General features: G+C 43.4%; 1 protein-coding gene across 2 annotated transcripts in view; it reads left to right on the top strand.

The window, feature by feature from the left end:
- The window catches only part of foxn3 (forkhead box N3), a 201,506-nt gene that overhangs the window by 99,602 nt on the left and 82,870 nt on the right, over window positions 1-19,034 (top strand). For both annotated transcript variants that reach the window (XM_060933731.1, XM_060933730.1), the window contains exon 3: window positions 4,663-4,799. In XM_060933731.1, the coding sequence (XP_060789714.1) occupies window positions 4,663-4,799 (137 nt within the window). The remainder of the gene's footprint in view (window positions 1-4,662; window positions 4,800-19,034) is intronic.

The raw sequence follows: 19,034 nt of genomic DNA, 5'->3' as shown, positions 1-19,034 counted from the left end.
ACTTTTTTGGAATCGGGGTTGTAGCTTTACGTTATAGTGCAAAGTGTTCAACTGTAAATGCATCTTGTTTCCTTTTTATTTGTGAGGAGCATAATGATTTCTTTATTTCTTTCCCAGACATGGCCACTTCGCTCAAATATACTGGTTTGTAACAACTTATAAACCTAAAAGATCACCAAACGTTCATAAAGATACTAATATTTATATCAGGTAGAGTAACGAGCTGAACTGAAGCACAAAATAATAAAGATCAAACTAATATTATTGGCATGGTACATCCTAAAATTATTTAAAACGTTTCTCCGTTAACGTGATATACTTTGCTGTGTTGTTATTCAGATGTGGATGACGTTCGCAGCTGCCTCGTTTTGCACCTCTTTTGTTGCTATTTGTTAAAGTAACAAACTCGAGGGACAGATCTTACGTGAAGTAAATATTACACTGAGAACGAATCTTCCTGTTTATGTAAGATTGTGTTTCTGATTGGCTGCTGCTGATGAAATATCTTATCTACGATCACTTTAGTGCAGAGTTCTGTAAAAAAGTTTGGGTTGTGACCCCACACACTCTAGGTCGCTTGATTTACGAATGGGATCATGAGAGAGACCCAGAATCTCTTTTGTTTTATGGATTCATTTCCAAATTATTATTTGAAACATTGCTCTGGTTATGAAGATGGATTTTGTGTGCTGTTATTAAATTGAGTGTCGATGCTATTTGAGTCTTTTTCACTCGTGTAAGAATTCTTAATAAAAAAAATGGACAAATTTCTCTGTATATGTAAATACACTAAGTAACTTTAAAAACGCACATTGATAAAACTTGCTGAATTCATGCTGAGTTTATCTCAAGAAGAAAAGAAATATATCACAATGGAAAAATAACTTCGTTCCGCCCGAATAAGTTCCAAATCTGTGCTCAAATCAGAATTTAAGGGAGTTGTACTCAGTAACGTACAATATGACTCGGGTAGTCAATGACATGGACAGGCTTTAATTTTCAAACAAATTTTGCATACACTGTACACACACAATCTCGCCTATAAATACCCGGGGGAAATGATGGGAAAATTGTCATTATTGAAGATGCCACGCCTAAGCCAAAATCAACGTGAACAGGCCATCGGGATGTTGCATGCCGGAAGTACACAGACAGAGGTCGCCCGGCACTTCGGTGTTCATCATTCGACCATTTCCCGTTTGAGTCAGCGTTACAGACAGATAGGGAGCACCAGGGATCGTCCACGCCCTGGTCAGCCTCGAGTTACGACGCCAGTTCAGGATCAGCACATCAGGCTAGCTCACCTCCGTGACAGATTCCTGACACCCTCAGTCACTGCTGCTGAGACCCCTGGACGACACAGACCCAGAATCTCCAGCATGACGGTCCGAACATGGACCAACTGTCACTTTGAATTTTTTTATTGTGAATTAATTCTTGAGTTTGACAATAAATGTCCTTTATCGATGTTTCAAGATGTGTGTGCATTACATACAATATCATAAATTTCAAATATATGCATGGATCTAAAGTGATATCGTGTTGAATTCCATTGTGCATTTTTAAAGTTACTTAGTATATATTGCTGCTAAACAAACTAACATTGTGTCTCAAATTCCATGCTTAGTGCTTGAAATTTTAGTAACCTCTCATGTAGCCTTTGAGCCTACCAAAGGTCAGTTCTGAGCTTCAGAAAGTGCAAAGTTTTAGATTTGAGACGTGGTTTGTGACAACAGTCAAAGTTTTAACAGCGTTTGTCAGTCTGTTTAAGGGTGTATTCAGACCAGGATAGTTCGATAGTTCACTTGCTTTGGTCCGAACCAAATGTTTTTTTTATTTTTTCATTTTGGTGCGGTTCGCTTTCACACTGTACATTTTAGTAAGCGGACCAAAATCTGTCAACAAAGCCACGCGCCCTGAGGTCGTTCAGCTATTGGTCAGAAACGACACGCGCACAAAGCGTTAAGTTCAAAAGTAGTCATGGAGGCTTTCCGTGCTGTTATTCTTTTTAATGTCATCAAAGCTATATGTTTTTTCCAGTTTTTACTGTTTTCACAATTGTGCGATTACTATGCTGTTGTACAAGTGATTTACCAACGACGACGACAAAGGGCAAGGCGGCTACGGAGGATAGCGCTGATGAGCGCACATCATGTTGTGACAGTTCTGGCTCTTCACGCAGTAGATGAATTTCTTTTTTGCGTCGCTAGTACCGCCACTTTTTGAAAGAATGTCCCTGATTTTAATGTAGGTCTGACGGAGTTTCTTCACTTTTAGCCGACATTGTTCTGGGGAGCGCGTGAACCCCTTCTCCTTCATTTTCTCACTGAATACAGCAAACACGTCGGCATTTTTGTGTGTTCTCTCCAAAAGCTCAGATATGTGGACGTCTGCCCATATATCCACAAGGGTACGCGTTTCTTCCTCGGCCCACGTTTGCCCCCTACTCATTTTTTGTACTCGCCTACCACTGGTGACTGAACGACCCTTGACAACCGAAACAGTGTTTGCACTTTGCGGTGGAGTGTCAAGACTCTGTTTCCCATAATGCTCGACAAACGACGGAAGCTCCCGAGGTACAAAAAAGCAAAACTGTCGGATTAGGTCCGGTCTGTTTTCACACCTCCAAAAGGTCCGCACCAGGGTTCCTTTGGTCCGGACCGAGTCCGACCTTGCAGCTCGGTCTCGGTCCGCTTGTTTGGTCCGGACCAGAGTTCGGTGGTTTGTATTCAGACCAACCCAAAAGGTCCGGACCAAGGGAAATTTGGTTCGTTTGGTCGTTTGGTCCGGACCAAACAACGTAGGTGTGAATACGCCATAACATTACTGTGCATGAAATCGCTAAACATTGTACAGTTTGGGAAGCCCTGATTTGACATTAGTAGCATTTAGCAGACGCTCTTATCCAGAGCGATGCACAACATACCCAGAGCAGCCTGCAGAGCAGTTGAGGGTTAGATACCTTGCTTAAGGGCGCTTCAGCCATTCCTGCTGGTCCAGGGAATCGAACAGGAGACCATTTGGTCCCAAAGCTGCTTCTCGAACCGTTAGTCCAGATTTACTTACCCCAGTTATGACGTAGCTTAAAAGTAGACGGCCTTTCGATTTCATAAAACCAGTGAAATTTAGTTCCCTCTGAATTGTAATATCTAAAACTCAGGCCATTCTGTAGCTGGGAAGTTATTGAATTTGAGGGGATTAAAGTAAATAATGTGCATGAAATTTCTCACTTCGCGCAGTCAAGCAGACAGAGGAAGTCCGTGTGCGCACGCGCAGGTTTACCTTCTTCTTCTTCTTTTGGGTTTTACAGCAGCTGGCATCCACAGTGTCGCATTACTGCCATCTACAGGTTTACCTTGACCGTGCACTGACAGTTCCATCATTCTGTCGCTAAACGAACCGCTGATCACACCGAGGTGCTCGCTGACCGCCGATATTTATTAGTTTGGTCCTGCATTTCCTTTCCTTCGTATATAACGTAACGTCTTTTCTTCTCGCTTTCCGTTACTGTAGTCGGTCTTTCACGGTTCATTCGCACACTCACGTCCTCCATTTTTCTCTCCTGTTTCAAATTTGTATCCCACGATGCCTTGTGCAAACAGGGAAAGCCCACCACATGATGTAAGACGTAGTATCTTGTATTGCGTCATGGTGAAGCAGGAAAAAATAGCAGAGAATTTAGGGCCACGTGGAGATCTCATCTCATCTCATCATCTGTAGCCGCTTTATCTTGTTCTACAGGGTCGCAAGCAAGCTGGAGCCTATCCCAGCTGACTACGGGCGAAAGGCGGGGTACACCCTGGACAAGTTGCCAGGTCATCACAGGGCTGACATATAGACACAGACAACCATTCACACTCACATTCACACCTACGGTCAATTTAGAGTCACCAGTTAACCTAACCTGCATGTCTTTGGACTGTGGGGGAAACCGGAGCACCCGGAGGAAACCCACGCGGACACGGGGAGAACATGCAAACTCCACACAGAAAGGCCCTCGCTGGCCACGGGGCTCAAACCCGGACCTTCTTGCTGTGAGGCGACAGCGCTAACCACTACACTACCGTGCCGCCCCCCAGGTGGAGATAAATTCATTAATTGTTCTATTTTAAAAAATAAATAAAATTGGAAGTCTGTGATTCGAATTCAGTAGCTTTCAGCCCACTAAAGAAAAATAATCAGGTGTTGGGGAAAATTCTTTTTATGATCTACACTTGAAAAATCTGAAAGGCAGTCTAGTTCATGGGAAAAATTGTGACCTTTAAGTGTCAGTGGTCCAGCTGAACTTCAACCCCATGCTAGTTTTACTTTTCTGAGCATGTAGTTTGGATCGACTTTATCCCCCAGACTTAACGCAACCTGAGCCATATTTTTGTTTCGTCTTTAAACCGGTGAGATCAGTGAGGGCTGTAAATGTATTTAAGCCTGGAAGATGAATACATAAAGAAAAAAGAAATGTCAAATTGTGAATTCTGCTTTCATTTCTTTTGGTATTTTGATATTATGGAGAAGGAGAGAGAGAGGGAGGGAGGGAGAGAGAGAAAAAATCTTGACTAGATATTCCTCTCCTCACGAGTCTTTAGTTTCTTTACAAGTCCTGCCTGTAGTGGTAAGTTTGTACTGACGGATAGCGTTTGAACTGTTCTGTCCTCCTCTGTGCAGAGTATCGGAAAGGGTTCCCTGTGGTGCATAGACCCGGAATACAGACACAATCTCATCCAGGCGCTGAAGAAGACGCCTTATCATCCCTACTCCCAAGTGTTCACCACGCCTCCCACCTCTCCTCAGGCATATCAAAGGTAAGCAAGAGTCTTGCCAGAGATATCGATCCTCTCTCCTCTCTCTCTGTCTCTCTCTGATGCTCTCTCAGGTGTGCTAACAGGTTCCATTAGCGCCAGCTTGTGCAGGCATCGAAAGGCCGAGCGGCTCTCTCTCAAAGAAACAAGCACGGCGGCAGCTTTCCGAGCCGATTCATTTCATTTAGATCGAGCAAACGTGTCGGCACGCTCCTAGCTACTCAAGTGCGTGAGATTGAATAATTGCTTTACTGCAAATCATACACTGTGTCAATTTCTATCCGGTTCAACCAACATCTGTTGGAGTATCACATAAGCCAAAACATAGTTTTTGTAAATACGTCCGCGTATGCAAAACGTCAGGACACTGATACGTCATAAACTGTCACGTCATACACCTCAGGAATAACATCAAGACCTGCGTATAGAGTAAAGGTGGATTGCAGAAAAACTCACACATTCCCACTTTGTCAGTGTCACAGGTTTGGTGCTTTTTTTTTCTTCAGAATCACGACACTCCGGGAAGCGCTGACTCTTCTGTCATTCCTCGACAAAACCCAAACAAAACCAAGTACGAGTTTATAACGTGGAAGGTCTAAAATATAAACAATATTTTCAAAGGCATGACAGAAAACCAGTGCTTCCAGGGGCTTTCGAGAAGTCCTTGAGTTCCTAGCACAGGTACAGTCACCAGCCACTTTATTAGGAACACCCATCCACCTGCTGTTTGATGCAGTTCTGTAATCAGCCGATCCCTTGACATCAGCACGATGCATCAAATCATGCAGCTACACATCAAGATCCTCAGTTAAAGCGAGGCGGCCTTTCGATTTCATAAAATCAGTGAAGTTTAGTTCTCTCTGAAATTTGGTCATTGTGATTTATGTTTATCTCTGTAAAATCTCACAAAAAACAGGCCATTCTGTAGCTGGGAAGTTATTAAATTTGAGGGGATTAAAGTAAATAATGTGCATGAAATTTCTCACTTTGCGCAGTCAAGCAGACAGAGGAAGTCCGTGTGCGCACGCGCAGGTTTACCTTCTTCTTCTTCTTTTGGGTTTTACAGCAGCTGGCATCCACAGTGTCGCATTACTGCCATCTACAGGTTTACCTTGAGCGTGCACTGACAGTTCCATCATTCTGTCGCTAAACGAAGAGCTGATCACACCGAGGTGCTCGCTGACCGCCGATATTTATTAGTTTGGTCCTGCGTTTCCTTTCCTTCGTATATAACGTAACGTCTTTTCTTCTCGCTTTCCGTTACTGTAGTCGGTCTTTCACGGTTCATTCGCACACTCACGTCCTCCATTTTTCTCTCCTGTTTCAAATTTGTATCCCACAATGCCTTGTGCAAATGGGGAAAGCCCACCACATGATGTAAGACGTAGTATCTTGAATTGGGTCATGGTGAAGCAGGAAATAATAGTGGAGAATTTAAGGCCATGTGGCCCTAAATTCATTAATTGTTCTGTTAAAAAGATCAAATAAATTGGAAGTCTGTGATTCGAATTCAGTTGCTTTTAGTTCACTAAACAAAAATAACTGGGTGTCCAGGAAAATTCTTTTTATGATCTACACTTGAAAAATCTGAAAGGCAGTCTAGCTTTAATGTTCACTTCAAACATCAGAATGGGAAAAATTGTGATCTCAAATGCCCCTTTTCCACCAAAGCAGTTCCAGGGCTGGTTTGGGGCCAGTGCTTAGTTTGGAACTGGGTTTTCTGTTTCCACTGACAAAGAACTGGCTCTGGGGCCAGAAAAACCGGTTCCAGGCTAGCACCAACTCTCTGCTGGGCCAGAGGAAAGAACCGCTTACGTCAGCGGGGGGGCGGAGTTGTTAAGACCAACAACAATAACAAGACCGCGAAAGGTCGCCATTTTTAAGCGACGAGAAGCAGCAGCTGTACAAACGCGAAGTCATCCATTATTATTATTATTGTTGTTGTTGCTGCTGCTTCTTCCGTGTTGTTTTTGCTTCGATATTCGCGCCAAGGTTTATGCAAACATAGCGACATAAGTGACATATAGAGCGACGTAATGAAGTATACAGCGATGTAACTGATGTACACAGCAACGTAATGACGTGATTCCCCTTAGCACTGCAAGCTATGGAAAAGCAAACTGGTTCTCAGCTGGCTCGCAAGTTGAACGAGTTGTGAACCAGCACCAGCACTGGCCCCGAACCAGCCCTGGAACTGATTTGGTGGAAAAGGGGTAAAAGTGTGACTTTCTTTCACTGTGGTTTTGGTTTGAGCCAGATGGACTGATTTGAGTATTTCAGAAACTGCTGATCTCCTGGGGTTTTCACACACAACAGTCTCTAGAGTTTACACAAAATGGTGCGAAAAACAAAAAACATCACGTGAATGAGCGACAGTTCTGTGGGTGGAAACAAACGCCTTGTTGATAAGAGAAGTCAGAGGAAAATAGACAGTTTGGTTCGAGGTGCCAGGAAGGATAGATATAGTAACTCACAATCACTCTTTACAACCGTGCTGAACAGAAAAGCATCTCAGCATGCAACAGCAGAAGAACACATTGGATTCCAGTCCTGCAGCCAAGAACAGGAATCTTAGAATCAACAAGAAGTTCCTATTAAAGTGGCCAGTGAGTGTATGTTATGGTCATGTATGTGACCTACTAAAGTACAACATGCTTGGCCACACCCCCTACAGCAAGCGCTTATAATAACAGGCAAAACAAAAAAATATACATATATATTTTTCTCATCTCATCTCATTATCTCTAGCCACTTTATCCTGTTCTACAGGGTCGCAGGCGAGCTGGAGCCTATCCCAGCTGACTACGGGCGAAAGGCGGGGTACACCCTGGACAAGTCGCCAGGTCATCACAGGGCTGACACATAGACACAGACAACCATTCACACTCACATTCACACCTACGCTCAATTTAGAGTCACCAGTTAACCTAACCTGCATGTCTTTGGACTGTGGGGGAAACCGGAGCACCCGGAGGAAACCCACGCGGACACGGGGAGAACATGCAAACTCCACACAGAAAGGCCCTCGCCGGCCACGGGGCTCGAACCCGGACCTTCTTGCTGTGAGGCAACAGCGCTAACCACTACACCACCGTGCCGCCCACATATATATTTTTAATTAAAAATAAAAAAAAAGCATGCAAATTGATCAGTATTACTACAGACATTCTCCAGGAGCATTACTTCTCCAGAAATATGTTCAGAAATCTTATCCTGAATAATACAATGGTCCTGCGATAATTGTGATTTTTTTAAGCTAGGTTATGATACTGTGAAAAAAAAATTAAACCATAACACTTCCATTACCAAGCCTTGAAAAATGGCTAAATGATGTTTAGGAAATGGATGAAGCTAAACGTCCGAACCAAGGGCAGCAAACACATATAGGATAGTGTGGAAAAGGAAAACAGAGCTACGTGTTTGTAAAGAGGGTAAAACCTACCAGACAGGATGGGGAAATGGAGGTAGGATGGAGAAGGAGGTGTTTCAGGTAGAGAGGCAAGTTGTTCATCTCATTATCTCTAACCGCTTTATCCTGTTCTACAGGGTCGCAGGCAAGCTGGAGCCTATCCCAGCTGACTACGGGCGAAAGGCGGGGTACACCCTGGACAAGTCGCCAGGTCATCACAGGGCTGACACATAGACACAGACAACCATTCACACTCACATTCACACCTACGCTCAATTTAGAGTCACCAGTTAACCTAACCTGCATGTCTTTGGACTGTGGGGGAAACCGGAGCACCCGGAGGAAACCCACGCGGACACGGGGAGAACATGCAAACTCCACACAGAAAGGCCCTCGCCGGCCACGGGGCTCGAACCCGGACCTTCTTGCTGTGAGGCAACAGCGCTAACCACTACACCACCGTGCCGCCCACATATATATTTTTAATTAAAAATAAAAAAAAAGCATGCAAATTGATCAGTATTACTACAGACATTCTCCAGGAGCATTACTTCTCCAGAAATATGTTCAGAAATCTTATCCTGAATAATACAATGGTCCTGCGATAATTGTGATTTTTTTAAGCTAGGTTATGATACTGTGAAAAAAAAATTAAACCATAACACTTCCATTACCAAGCCTTGAAAAATGGCTAAATGATGTTTAGGAAATGGATGAAGCTAAACGTCCGAACCAAGGGCAGCAAACACATATAGGATAGTGTGGAAAAGGAAAACAGAGCTACGTGTTTGTAAAGAGGGTAAAACCTACCAGACAGGATGGGGAAATGGAGGTAGGATGGAGAAGGAGGTGTTTCAGGTAGAGAGGCAAGTTGTTCATCTCATTATCTCTAACCGCTTTATCCTGTTCTACAGGGTCGCAGGCAAGCTGGAGCCTATCCCAGCTGACTACGGGCGAAAGGCGGGGTACACCCTGGACAAGTCGCCAGGTCATCGCAGGGCTGACACATAGACACAGACAACCATTCACACTCTCATTCACACCTACGCTCAATTTAGAGTCACCAGTTAACCTAACCTGCATGTCTTTGGACTGTGGGGGAAACCGGAGCACCCGGAGGAAACCCACACGGACACGGGGAGAACATGCAAACTCCGCACAGAAAGGCCCTCGCCGACCACGGGGCTCGAACCCGGACCTTCTTGCTGTGAGGCGACAGTGCTAACCACTACACCACCATGCCGCCCAGGCAAGTTGTTAGGCAGTAAAATAGAGTTTGGTTTTGGAAGCAGAAGGTTTTGTGTTTGGATGCTTCCTTTCACCTCAGCTGCTTTTACTCTGCTCCACTTTTTAAATATTCAACATTATAAAAAAAGAAAGAAAGAAAAGCTGCACAGTGCTGTGCCTTTGACACGAAATTCACCATGATCTGACAAAACCGTACTGAATGAGGTCAACTACTAAAAAGCCATTACCTAGGCACACTTGTGCAGATTTTATAAAGTACGGTGCTAAATTTTGCAGCACAGAGCGCTGTGTCATAAGATTTATTTTCACATCGGGTACATTCCTGAAGATAACACGACACTGACTTGACCTCCAAGTCTTATCTCATAAACGTTCATTATAGATTTCCGCGATAATAAGCGTAAGAGATAGTGTCTGTGCGTGTGTGTGTGGGACATCATTGAGTAGTCATTAACAGTTCCGAAGAAGCCGCCACACCATATTGCCATCTATATTTAGCTTTTATTTGAAAAAAAGAGTACACCATAAGTGGTTGTGTGATACAGTCCTTCATTTTCACAGTTGTTTGAATTGCGCTTGTTGTTCTGATCAGGTCTGTGTTTGTCTAGCATGACAAACATATGATTTCTGTGTGTGTGTGTGTGTGTGTGTGTGTGTGTGTGTGTGTGTGTGTGTGTGTGCATGGACGCCTGTGTGAGGACACACAGGGTCTCGGCTTCCTCTCCTGCTCTCAGGCCAGATGGCAAATCTGCATGTAGCAGCATGTAATAAAGTGTTTATCTGGCCACTGCGGCTTGCAGGAAGCAGAATGGAGCTTTTTATAGTGTTCCACGCAAATCAGCTGAGTCACACACGCTCACTCTACTCTCTTCCATCAGCTTTAAACTGACCTTGCTTTATTATTCTTACTTTTATTTATTCACTGATAAAAAATTGCACAGTTAATGATGCACCGATGCTATTTACCTTAGGATTAAACAATACCAGGATCAGAATATCAGCTGCTACTGATCCGGTTCTGATCTGATACTGATCCAGTACTGACCTGATACTGATCCAAAACTAATCTGATCCTGATCCGATACTGACCTGGTACTGATCCGATTCAGATCTGATACTGATTGTGTACTGATCCGATACAGATCTGATACTGACTCAATACTGATCCGGTACTGATCCAGTACTGACCTGATACTGACCCAGTACTTATCTGGTACTGATCCAATACTTATCTGATACTGACCTGATAGTGAGCCGGTACTGATCCAATACTAATCCAGTACATATCTGATATTGAACTGATCTGGTACTAATCTGAACTGATACCAATCTGGTACTGACCTAATACTGATCTGGTACTAATCTGAACTGATACTGATCTGATACAGAGCCGATACTGACACAGTACTGACCTGATACTGATCTGATACCTACCTGGTACTGATCTGATACTGATCTGATAGTGACCCAGTACTACTCCAGTACTGATCCAATACAGAGGCAATACTGATCCTATACCAATCTGATACTGATCCTATACCAATCTGATATTGACTCGGGACTAGGGTTAGATACTGACCTAATACTGATATGGTACTGATCCGATACTGACCTGGTACTGATCTGATACTGACCTGGTACTGCTCCAGTACTGAACCGACACAGATCTGATACTGATCTGGCACAGATCCGATACTGATTCAGTACTGACCCAAAACTGATCTGGCATTGATCCGATACTGATCCAATAATGACCTGGTACTGTTCTGATACTGATCTGGTTCTGAGCGGCATTGATCTGATACTGAATTGATACTAATCTGGTACTGATCTGATATTGAACTGATACTGATGTGGTACTGATCCGGATCTGAACTGATACTGATCCAGTACTGACTTGCTACTAATCAGGTATTGATCTGATACTGATCCGATACTGATCTGATACTGATCTAGTATTGATCTGATACTGACCCGGTACTGACCTAATACTCATCTGATACTGACATGGTACTGACCTAATACTGATCTGTTACTGATATGATACTGACCTAATACTGATCCAACGCTGATCTGGTGCTGATCTGATACTGATCCGGTACTGATCTAATACTGATCCATTGCTGATCCAATACTAACCTGGTGCTGATCTGATACCGATCTGGTACTGATCTAATACTGATCCAGTGCTGATCCAATACTAACCTGATACTGACCTGGTGCTGATCTGATACTGATCCGGTACTGATTTAATATTGATCCAGTGCTGATCCAATACTAACCTGATATTGATCTGGTGCTGATCTGATACTGATCCAGTGGTGATCCAGTACTACCCTGATACTGATTTGATACCGATCTGGTGCTGATCTGATACTGACCCGGTACTGATCTAATACTGATCCAGGACTGATCTGATATCGACCTGATACTGATCTGGTACTGAACCTGGCCTATCCTATCCTGCTACTGATCTGATACTGACCCGGTACTGATCTAACATGGGAAACATCATGGCAATGTGTTTATATGTTCATGTAAATAACTGGGCTGTCAAACTGCTATGCGCATGCTTTTAAATAGTAAAAAAAAAAAAAAAGAATGAATTTTAATGAATCTATAAGTCACTTAAAGAATGAAGTTTTGTCCTGTTTGAGGAAAATAATCAGTAACAGGATGATGTGATGAATCTGAGTTCCTGTTAGTACCACAAAGTTGTTTGTTATTCATTAAAGATTGACATATTATACCATTTGTCCATTTCTAGTTTGATTTACTGTATTAGTTTGCCAATAAAAGACTTTAAGACACTGATGATGATGATGATGATGATGATGATGATGATGATGATGTTCTCCAATGTTGAATTCTGCATCATATGTTCCTGGCCAACATCACAAAGGGTTTTGGGTGAGGGAACGGGAGAGTAAATGCAATTAGAAAAGCCGGCTGTTTCATCTCTGTGTTCAGATTTGGGCAGGCAGCCACTGTGGCACCCCAGGTACTGGGTACTGATCCAGCTCCTCAGAGAGAGAGGGGGAGAGCATGAGAGAAGGAGATTGATTAAACGGAGACGTGTAAGACAGGCCCAGGCAGATCCACATTCCTTAACATGCTAACCATACAGCATCTGAAAGAGAGAGAGAGAGAGAGCAGGTGAAACAGCTGGCCCTCTGATTCCTGCCGCACACGTTTGCCCTTGCAGGGTTATGAGCGTGATGGTCGCCACGGCAACAGGCACGCCTCCATGGTAACACATCGTGGCAGAGACAGGTGCAGTTGCATCACGAGGCTATTTGTTGCCTGGCAAAAGGACAGGCCATTAGCGCGGGAGAGAAATACGCCATCGCCCTGGCAACACGCGACTCTCCATGGCAACGGCGCACGGCTTCCAGCCTATTTTTGGGAGTTTTTTTCTGTACCTGCCTTTGTCCATCTTCACGAAGATGCACACACGCGTGAATTATCCGAGATGACAACTGGAGGTCCAGTAGCTGGAGGAAATTCATTTTAAATGGAAGTTTGTGGATTGAAAAAGCAGAAAGATTAAAAAAAAGAGAAGAAAAGCAGTGAGAAAGAGCTGTATGTTTCACATAACTGTCCTCTCGGTCCTCTGGCAAGACAAACCTGAAATGCTAAAAGACATGAAATAAGTAAACCCTGTGTGTGTGTGTGTGCGCGCTTTTAGATACAATCCAAGCTATGACCCTCTATTTCTTCTATTTCATCTTCTTCTCCGTTTCCATTCTCTCATCCTTTCCTCTTCTCATTTCCAATCTTTTCCCTTCTTTCTTCCTCTCTCTTCTTTTCCATTCTCTCATTCTTTCCTCTCTTGTCAGTCCTTTCTCTCCTTTCTTCTTTTTCCATTCTATTCTCTCCTCACTTTTTTCCTTCTCTTCTCTCCTTTATTTCCTTCCCATTTTCCTCATCTTCCGAGTCAAGGACACAGCTCCTACCTCAGCGTTTTGGCATCTGCAGCCCGATCGCTCAACCCCGATCACATTTCATGCTGCTGTAAACGCTGAAAAGAATAGGGTTTTTTTTTTGTATTTAGTTTCATAGCTGTGGAATCAATAGGGATTTCTGTGTTTAGCATCGACAGAATGAAACTGTGGATCGGTTGTTTCCTTTGATAAACCTATTGCTTGGGTGTGATATTATTCCTTCTCCAGGGCACATTAGAGCGAGAGAGGAGAAGTCTAACGGCTCTTTTGTGGGCGCTGGTGAGTGCTGAATGTGAGCGAGTAGAAGCGTGTCTCTGAAGATTTATTGTTCTTTGGGGCTTTTTTGTTCTTTTGGAAGTTTGTCAACAGCCAGCGCATGGAAAATACTCCAGCTGGTTTCACAAAGCCGATTCCTCCCCAAGACACAAGTTGCTTACTTGTAGGTGTTCCTTAAAGTTTTAAAGACTTCTTAAAGGAAAAAAAAAAAACACCCTTACAGATTAATTTTGTAATTCATATATACATACACACAGCCACTTTATTAGGAACACCCATGCATCCACCTGCTGTTTGATGCAGTTCTGTAATCGGCCGATCCCTTGACAGCAGCACGATGCATCAAATCATGCAGATACCAATCAAGAGCTTCAGTTAATGTTCACTTCAAACATCAGAATGGGGAAAAACAACTGTGATCTCAAAGTGTGACTTTTGCTGTTTGAGCCAGATGGACTGGTTTGAGTTAGAGGTCTGCGCGGGTCGGATTTTTCAGTCCCGCTCCCACCCGCGCCCGCATTGTGCAGTCCCGCCCGCGCCCGCAAAGAATTATGATTTTCAGTCCCGCTCCCGCCCGCGCCCACAAAAAAATTATGATTTTCAGTCCCGCTCCCTCCCGCGCCTGCCATATTTTGTCCCGCTCCCGCCCGCAAATCCCACATGATGCAGACGTTCACGTTATTTCTCAGGAAAGTTCTTGTCTTGACACAGCGTGATGGTGCCCCGCCCCCTACTTGTGGATTTGAGCATAAATATCTACAGCTCACGTTCACGTTTGTTATTATTTACCTTGTTTCTGAATTCAGCATGTAGTGTCTCTAATAATAATGATAATAATAATTAGTGCTGTCAAGCGATTAAAATATTTAATCGCAAATCGCACATTTTTATCACATGAGAAACCATTGTAATTCTCTGATCAGCATAAAAAAGTGAATGGGCTTGCTTTGTACCAATGGTGTTTTGTTTTTTTTTTTAATTGCAAAGCAGAGCTAGTAAGAGAAGTGAATTGATTTACTGCTTGAGTTAGTCTACAGCTCTAATCAGAGAGACAGGTTACACAGTGACGGTAGGCTTGACTCAATGCTATCCCAGAAATCCTTCCTGTAATATGCAAATTCGGCCGCCTCTGATTGGATAGCCAAATTTGCATATTACAGGAAGGATTTCTGGGATGGCATTGAGTCAAGCCTACTGTCACTGTGTAACCTGTCTCTCTGATTAGAGTTGTAGACTAACGCAAGCAGTAAATCACTTCACTCATGGTTCTCTTGCTAGCTGGGTGTGAACTGTGAGTCATTAGAGTGATCAAAGGATTTCCCGTTAGGAGTGATCAATGGCAAATTTAAGATGCCATTCCTCACTCAATCTGGCAATCTGACTCTCTCTGCAAATTTAGGCATCTTAAAATATTTTTATTAATGCCAAATAAAATATCCAGCACAAATTATATATGATAGACATAAATTAATAATTTATAAATTTTATTTCAAACACATTTTTAGTTAGTGGGACTGCAGCTTATCACCGCTCCTGCCCGCGCGCGCCCGCAATGAGCTTTCAAAATTTGTCCCGCACTGCTTTGCGGCGGGTCCCGCGAGTCCTGCAGGACTCCCGCGGGAGTGTAGGGCTCTAGTTTGAGTATTTCAGAAACTGCTGATCTCCTGGGGTTTTCACACACAGCAGTCTCTAGAGTTTACACAGGATGGTGCGGAAAACAAAAAAACACTGAACTGAGTGAGCGACAGTTCTGTGGATGGAAACAAATGCCTTGTTGATAAGGCAACTCATTTCAGATTTTTTGGATCACGGATCCGCCAGCAGCAGTTAAATACTACCGCTAGAAAAATAAAAAGTCTGTGCGTATTTTTATTTTTATTTTAACCACCGAAATGTACAAAAAGAAATGTAAAAAAAAAAGTCACATATTTTTCTTGTAACAGCACTGTATCCCTGGTACTAGGTCATATTTCTTTAAGTAAAAAGTACTAGAATCGCAAATACAAACGACAATGTGTGTTGTATATATCCACTTCAGCCGAGTCCGAAAACGAAACTATTTACGACATTGAGTATTCACTTGAATGTTTTCATGGTATTTACGGCCGCTTTACGACAGTGTCAACCTCGTGCTGACCATGGGTGACGCTGACAGCATGGATTCCGAGCTATCGCCTCAACTGTACGTAAGCATAAAGTGTGGTGAAGAAAAGTCTTTTCACTGTCTCACTAACCGAAACGTGGGCGATTTCGTCTCTCAAGCGTTGAAAGTACACAATGAAAAGATCAAAACGATCTTTGGTTCTCAGAAAGAAGGTGGTGATGTAACGAGCGCGATGCCGAATATGCCTGCCGTAACGTTAGTTCGCGATTTTGGCTGCAAGTATCTGACTGTGGAATTAGAAGAGGATGGTGCCGCAGAGAGTCCTATTGAATCAAGTAGCACGAACGTATCAGCCTTCAATGTGCTCATGAGAGCTCAACGGTCATATGACCACATACCTTCAGAGAAGTAAATACTGGAATGCTAGTCCGTGTTATAAACTTATACACAAGAACACACGTGTGTGTGTGTGTGTGTGTGTGTGTAAATCTTAATCCGACATTGAAATTTTGCCATGCCAAAAAAAAAAAAAATTGGACAAGGACACTTTTATTTTTATTTTTATTTCGACCGACATCATCAAAAATATGTTGAAAAAATCCGTGAACCTAAAGATAAAAAATGGGTGGCCTAAGAGAGGTCTGAGGAAAATGGCCAGACTAGTTCGAGCTTTTTTGCCAGGAAGGATGGATATAGCAACTCATATAATCACTCTTTACAACCATGGTGAGCAGAAAAGCATCTCAGCATGCAACAGCAGAAGAACACATTGGGTTTCAGTCCTGCAGCCAAGAACAGGGATCTTAGAATCAAGAACAAGTTTCTATTAAAGTGGCCGGTGAGTGTATGTTATGGTCATGTGACCCGGTCGATGTTTTCCTATATTACCGACAACACAGTGGAATTTAGCTCTCGCGTCATCTTTAACCTAAAGAGACCGATGCAGTGACTTTTTATTCCTTTATTCTGCAGAATAGATCAGCTTCCAGAGCTTTCATGTGAACAGTGCCGTCAATGCCAACACGCTCATCATCTCGCCGATCACTAACTCGCCAAGCTAAGTCTTGACAGCGTCAATGCATAGCTGCATTACATTCTGGGAGTTTGAGCTCAGTTCTAACATCTCCACTACTTCTACACTGGATTTCTCATTAATACGATGTCGAACGGGCGGCACGGTGGTATAGTGGTTAGCACGGTCGCCTCACAGCAAGAAGGTCCTGGGTTCGAGCCCAGCGGCCGGCGAGGGCCTTTCTGTGTGGAGTTTGCATGTTCTCCCTGTGTCTGTGTGGGTTTCCTCCAGGTGCTCCGGTTTCCCCCACAGTCCAAAGACGTGCAGGTTAGGATAATTGGTGGCTCTAAATTGACCGTAGGTGTGAATATGAGTGTGAATGGTTGTTTGTCTCTGTGTGTCAGCCCTGCGATAACCTGGCGACTTGTCCAGGGTGTACCCCGCCTTTCGCCTGTAGTCAGCTGGAATGGGCTCCAGCTTGTCTGCGACTCTGTAGAACAGGATAAGTGGCTACAGATGATGGATCGATGGACGATTTTGAACGTTGCTGTAAAGTGGTGTATGAGGGAAAGAAACACTTACTCTTTTGCTTTTAGGAGTTGATCAGAATCCAGCACCAACCAACCAAAAACAATTAGCACCAGAGTCACTAAATATTTCAAAACAAACATATTTCATGCATTTCTGGGTGGACGAGTCAGTCATGGAATGGTCAAACATGCCCAAATGATGTTCGACATTTGTTATAAGAAGATTTTTGTCTTCCCAGCTTTCTTGTCCACTATCAAGTACTCATGTGAGGTTGAAGGCGAATCCAAAGCACCACAGGATGAGTTCTTGAGTTTGGTAATTTCCTCCTGGAAGATTCTGGTCTGAAATTCCTTCCACTAATTGTGCACCGTGTCCATGGTGTCTCTGGCCTCCGGAACGGCTCCATTGTGAGTGGAAGAGAAAGCTACTTCAGGTCAGGACAAAAGTGAGAAGAAGTGGAAAGGAGGGGAAAAATAAAGAGTGTGTGGAATAGCATCAATTAGACTGAAGATTAGTGAAAGAGGATTGTGATTGCAGGCGTAAAGAGAGAGAGAGAGAGAGAGAGAGAGAGAGAGAGAGGAGCAGGCAGTGGGATTTGGGACAAGATTATGGAAGGAACTAAGAGCTTTTTGTTTGGAAATGAATTCCTTGGTCCTGCTCGAGTAAGGCGACTCCTTCAGAGCTGTTTGCATTAACAGACTCGATGCACAGAGTGACGAGAGTTAAAAATAGCTGGGGCGGCGACCCAGAACCCAGTGAGACTCCTGCCAGTGGCACATGTGGTTCAGATGAAAAAGCAGAAACCAGTGCTGAAGAATGCATGCTCCTCTGGAGTCCATAACATTTTTAAATACATTGGTCTCTGCATCTCCTCTCACACAGGCGTGGCTCTTGTTCTCTGTCTTACTGTTATTTTAGTTAGGACGGTGTATCGCGTGGACCCGGAGCAGACTCGGATGGAGCAGGACGGCTAGAAATCATGTTTTGATTGTGTGTCGCGTCCCTAAAAACAATAGCTCCGTTATATCCGAGAGCCCAGACGCAGATTCCATTAGTGGTCCTTTCATTGTTCTCCCCACTAAATGTGTAAAATTTTACTGTCGAAAAAAAATAATAATTGCAGAGCCTATTCGCTTTTATGATGTTCCTTGCATGGAGACGGTGCAAGAGCAATAAAAGACTGTTTAATTTTTTTTTTTTGCCCTTGCAGCTGATTAAAAAAAGAAGAAAAAGAAATGGTGGGTCGTCTATCATGAGGCATGTGGTGTCCATGGCAACGCATACCATAGATGTAACCTGATACGAAGCATGTGTGTAGCTCTTGGGGTACAAACAGCGGTTGGAAGTTTGAGCAGAGTGTGTGTGTGTGAGAGAGAGAGAGAGAGAGAGAGAGAGTGTTTCCAAGTCAATGTCCAAGAGAGTGCGTGATCTTTTGAAATTAAAAAAAAAAATCACTATACACATCTCCTAATTTTATCTAATAAATAATAAAGCACTAACGACGCTAGGACAAGAACCAAAGAGTCGCTGAATGTAAAAGTTGGAGATGTTTTAGTTGCTAGGCGACCAGTATGCTAATGAAGTTGTTCGTCTTAAACTGAGATTCATTTTAATCACTCTCAGTAGGGGAAAAAAAAAAAGAAACCAGAACCTGACGTACTGACAAAGTGTAATTAAAGTATCCATAAAGAAGCAGAGAGCCTTCATTATCCCT

The sequence above is a fragment of the Neoarius graeffei genome, chromosome 11, assembly GCF_027579695.1.
Source record: "Neoarius graeffei isolate fNeoGra1 chromosome 11, fNeoGra1.pri, whole genome shotgun sequence".
Taxonomy (NCBI): domain Eukaryota; kingdom Metazoa; phylum Chordata; class Actinopteri; order Siluriformes; family Ariidae; genus Neoarius; species Neoarius graeffei.
The sequence above is the reverse complement of the archived record's forward strand: the minus strand, read 5'-3'. Positions and strand labels throughout refer to the sequence as shown.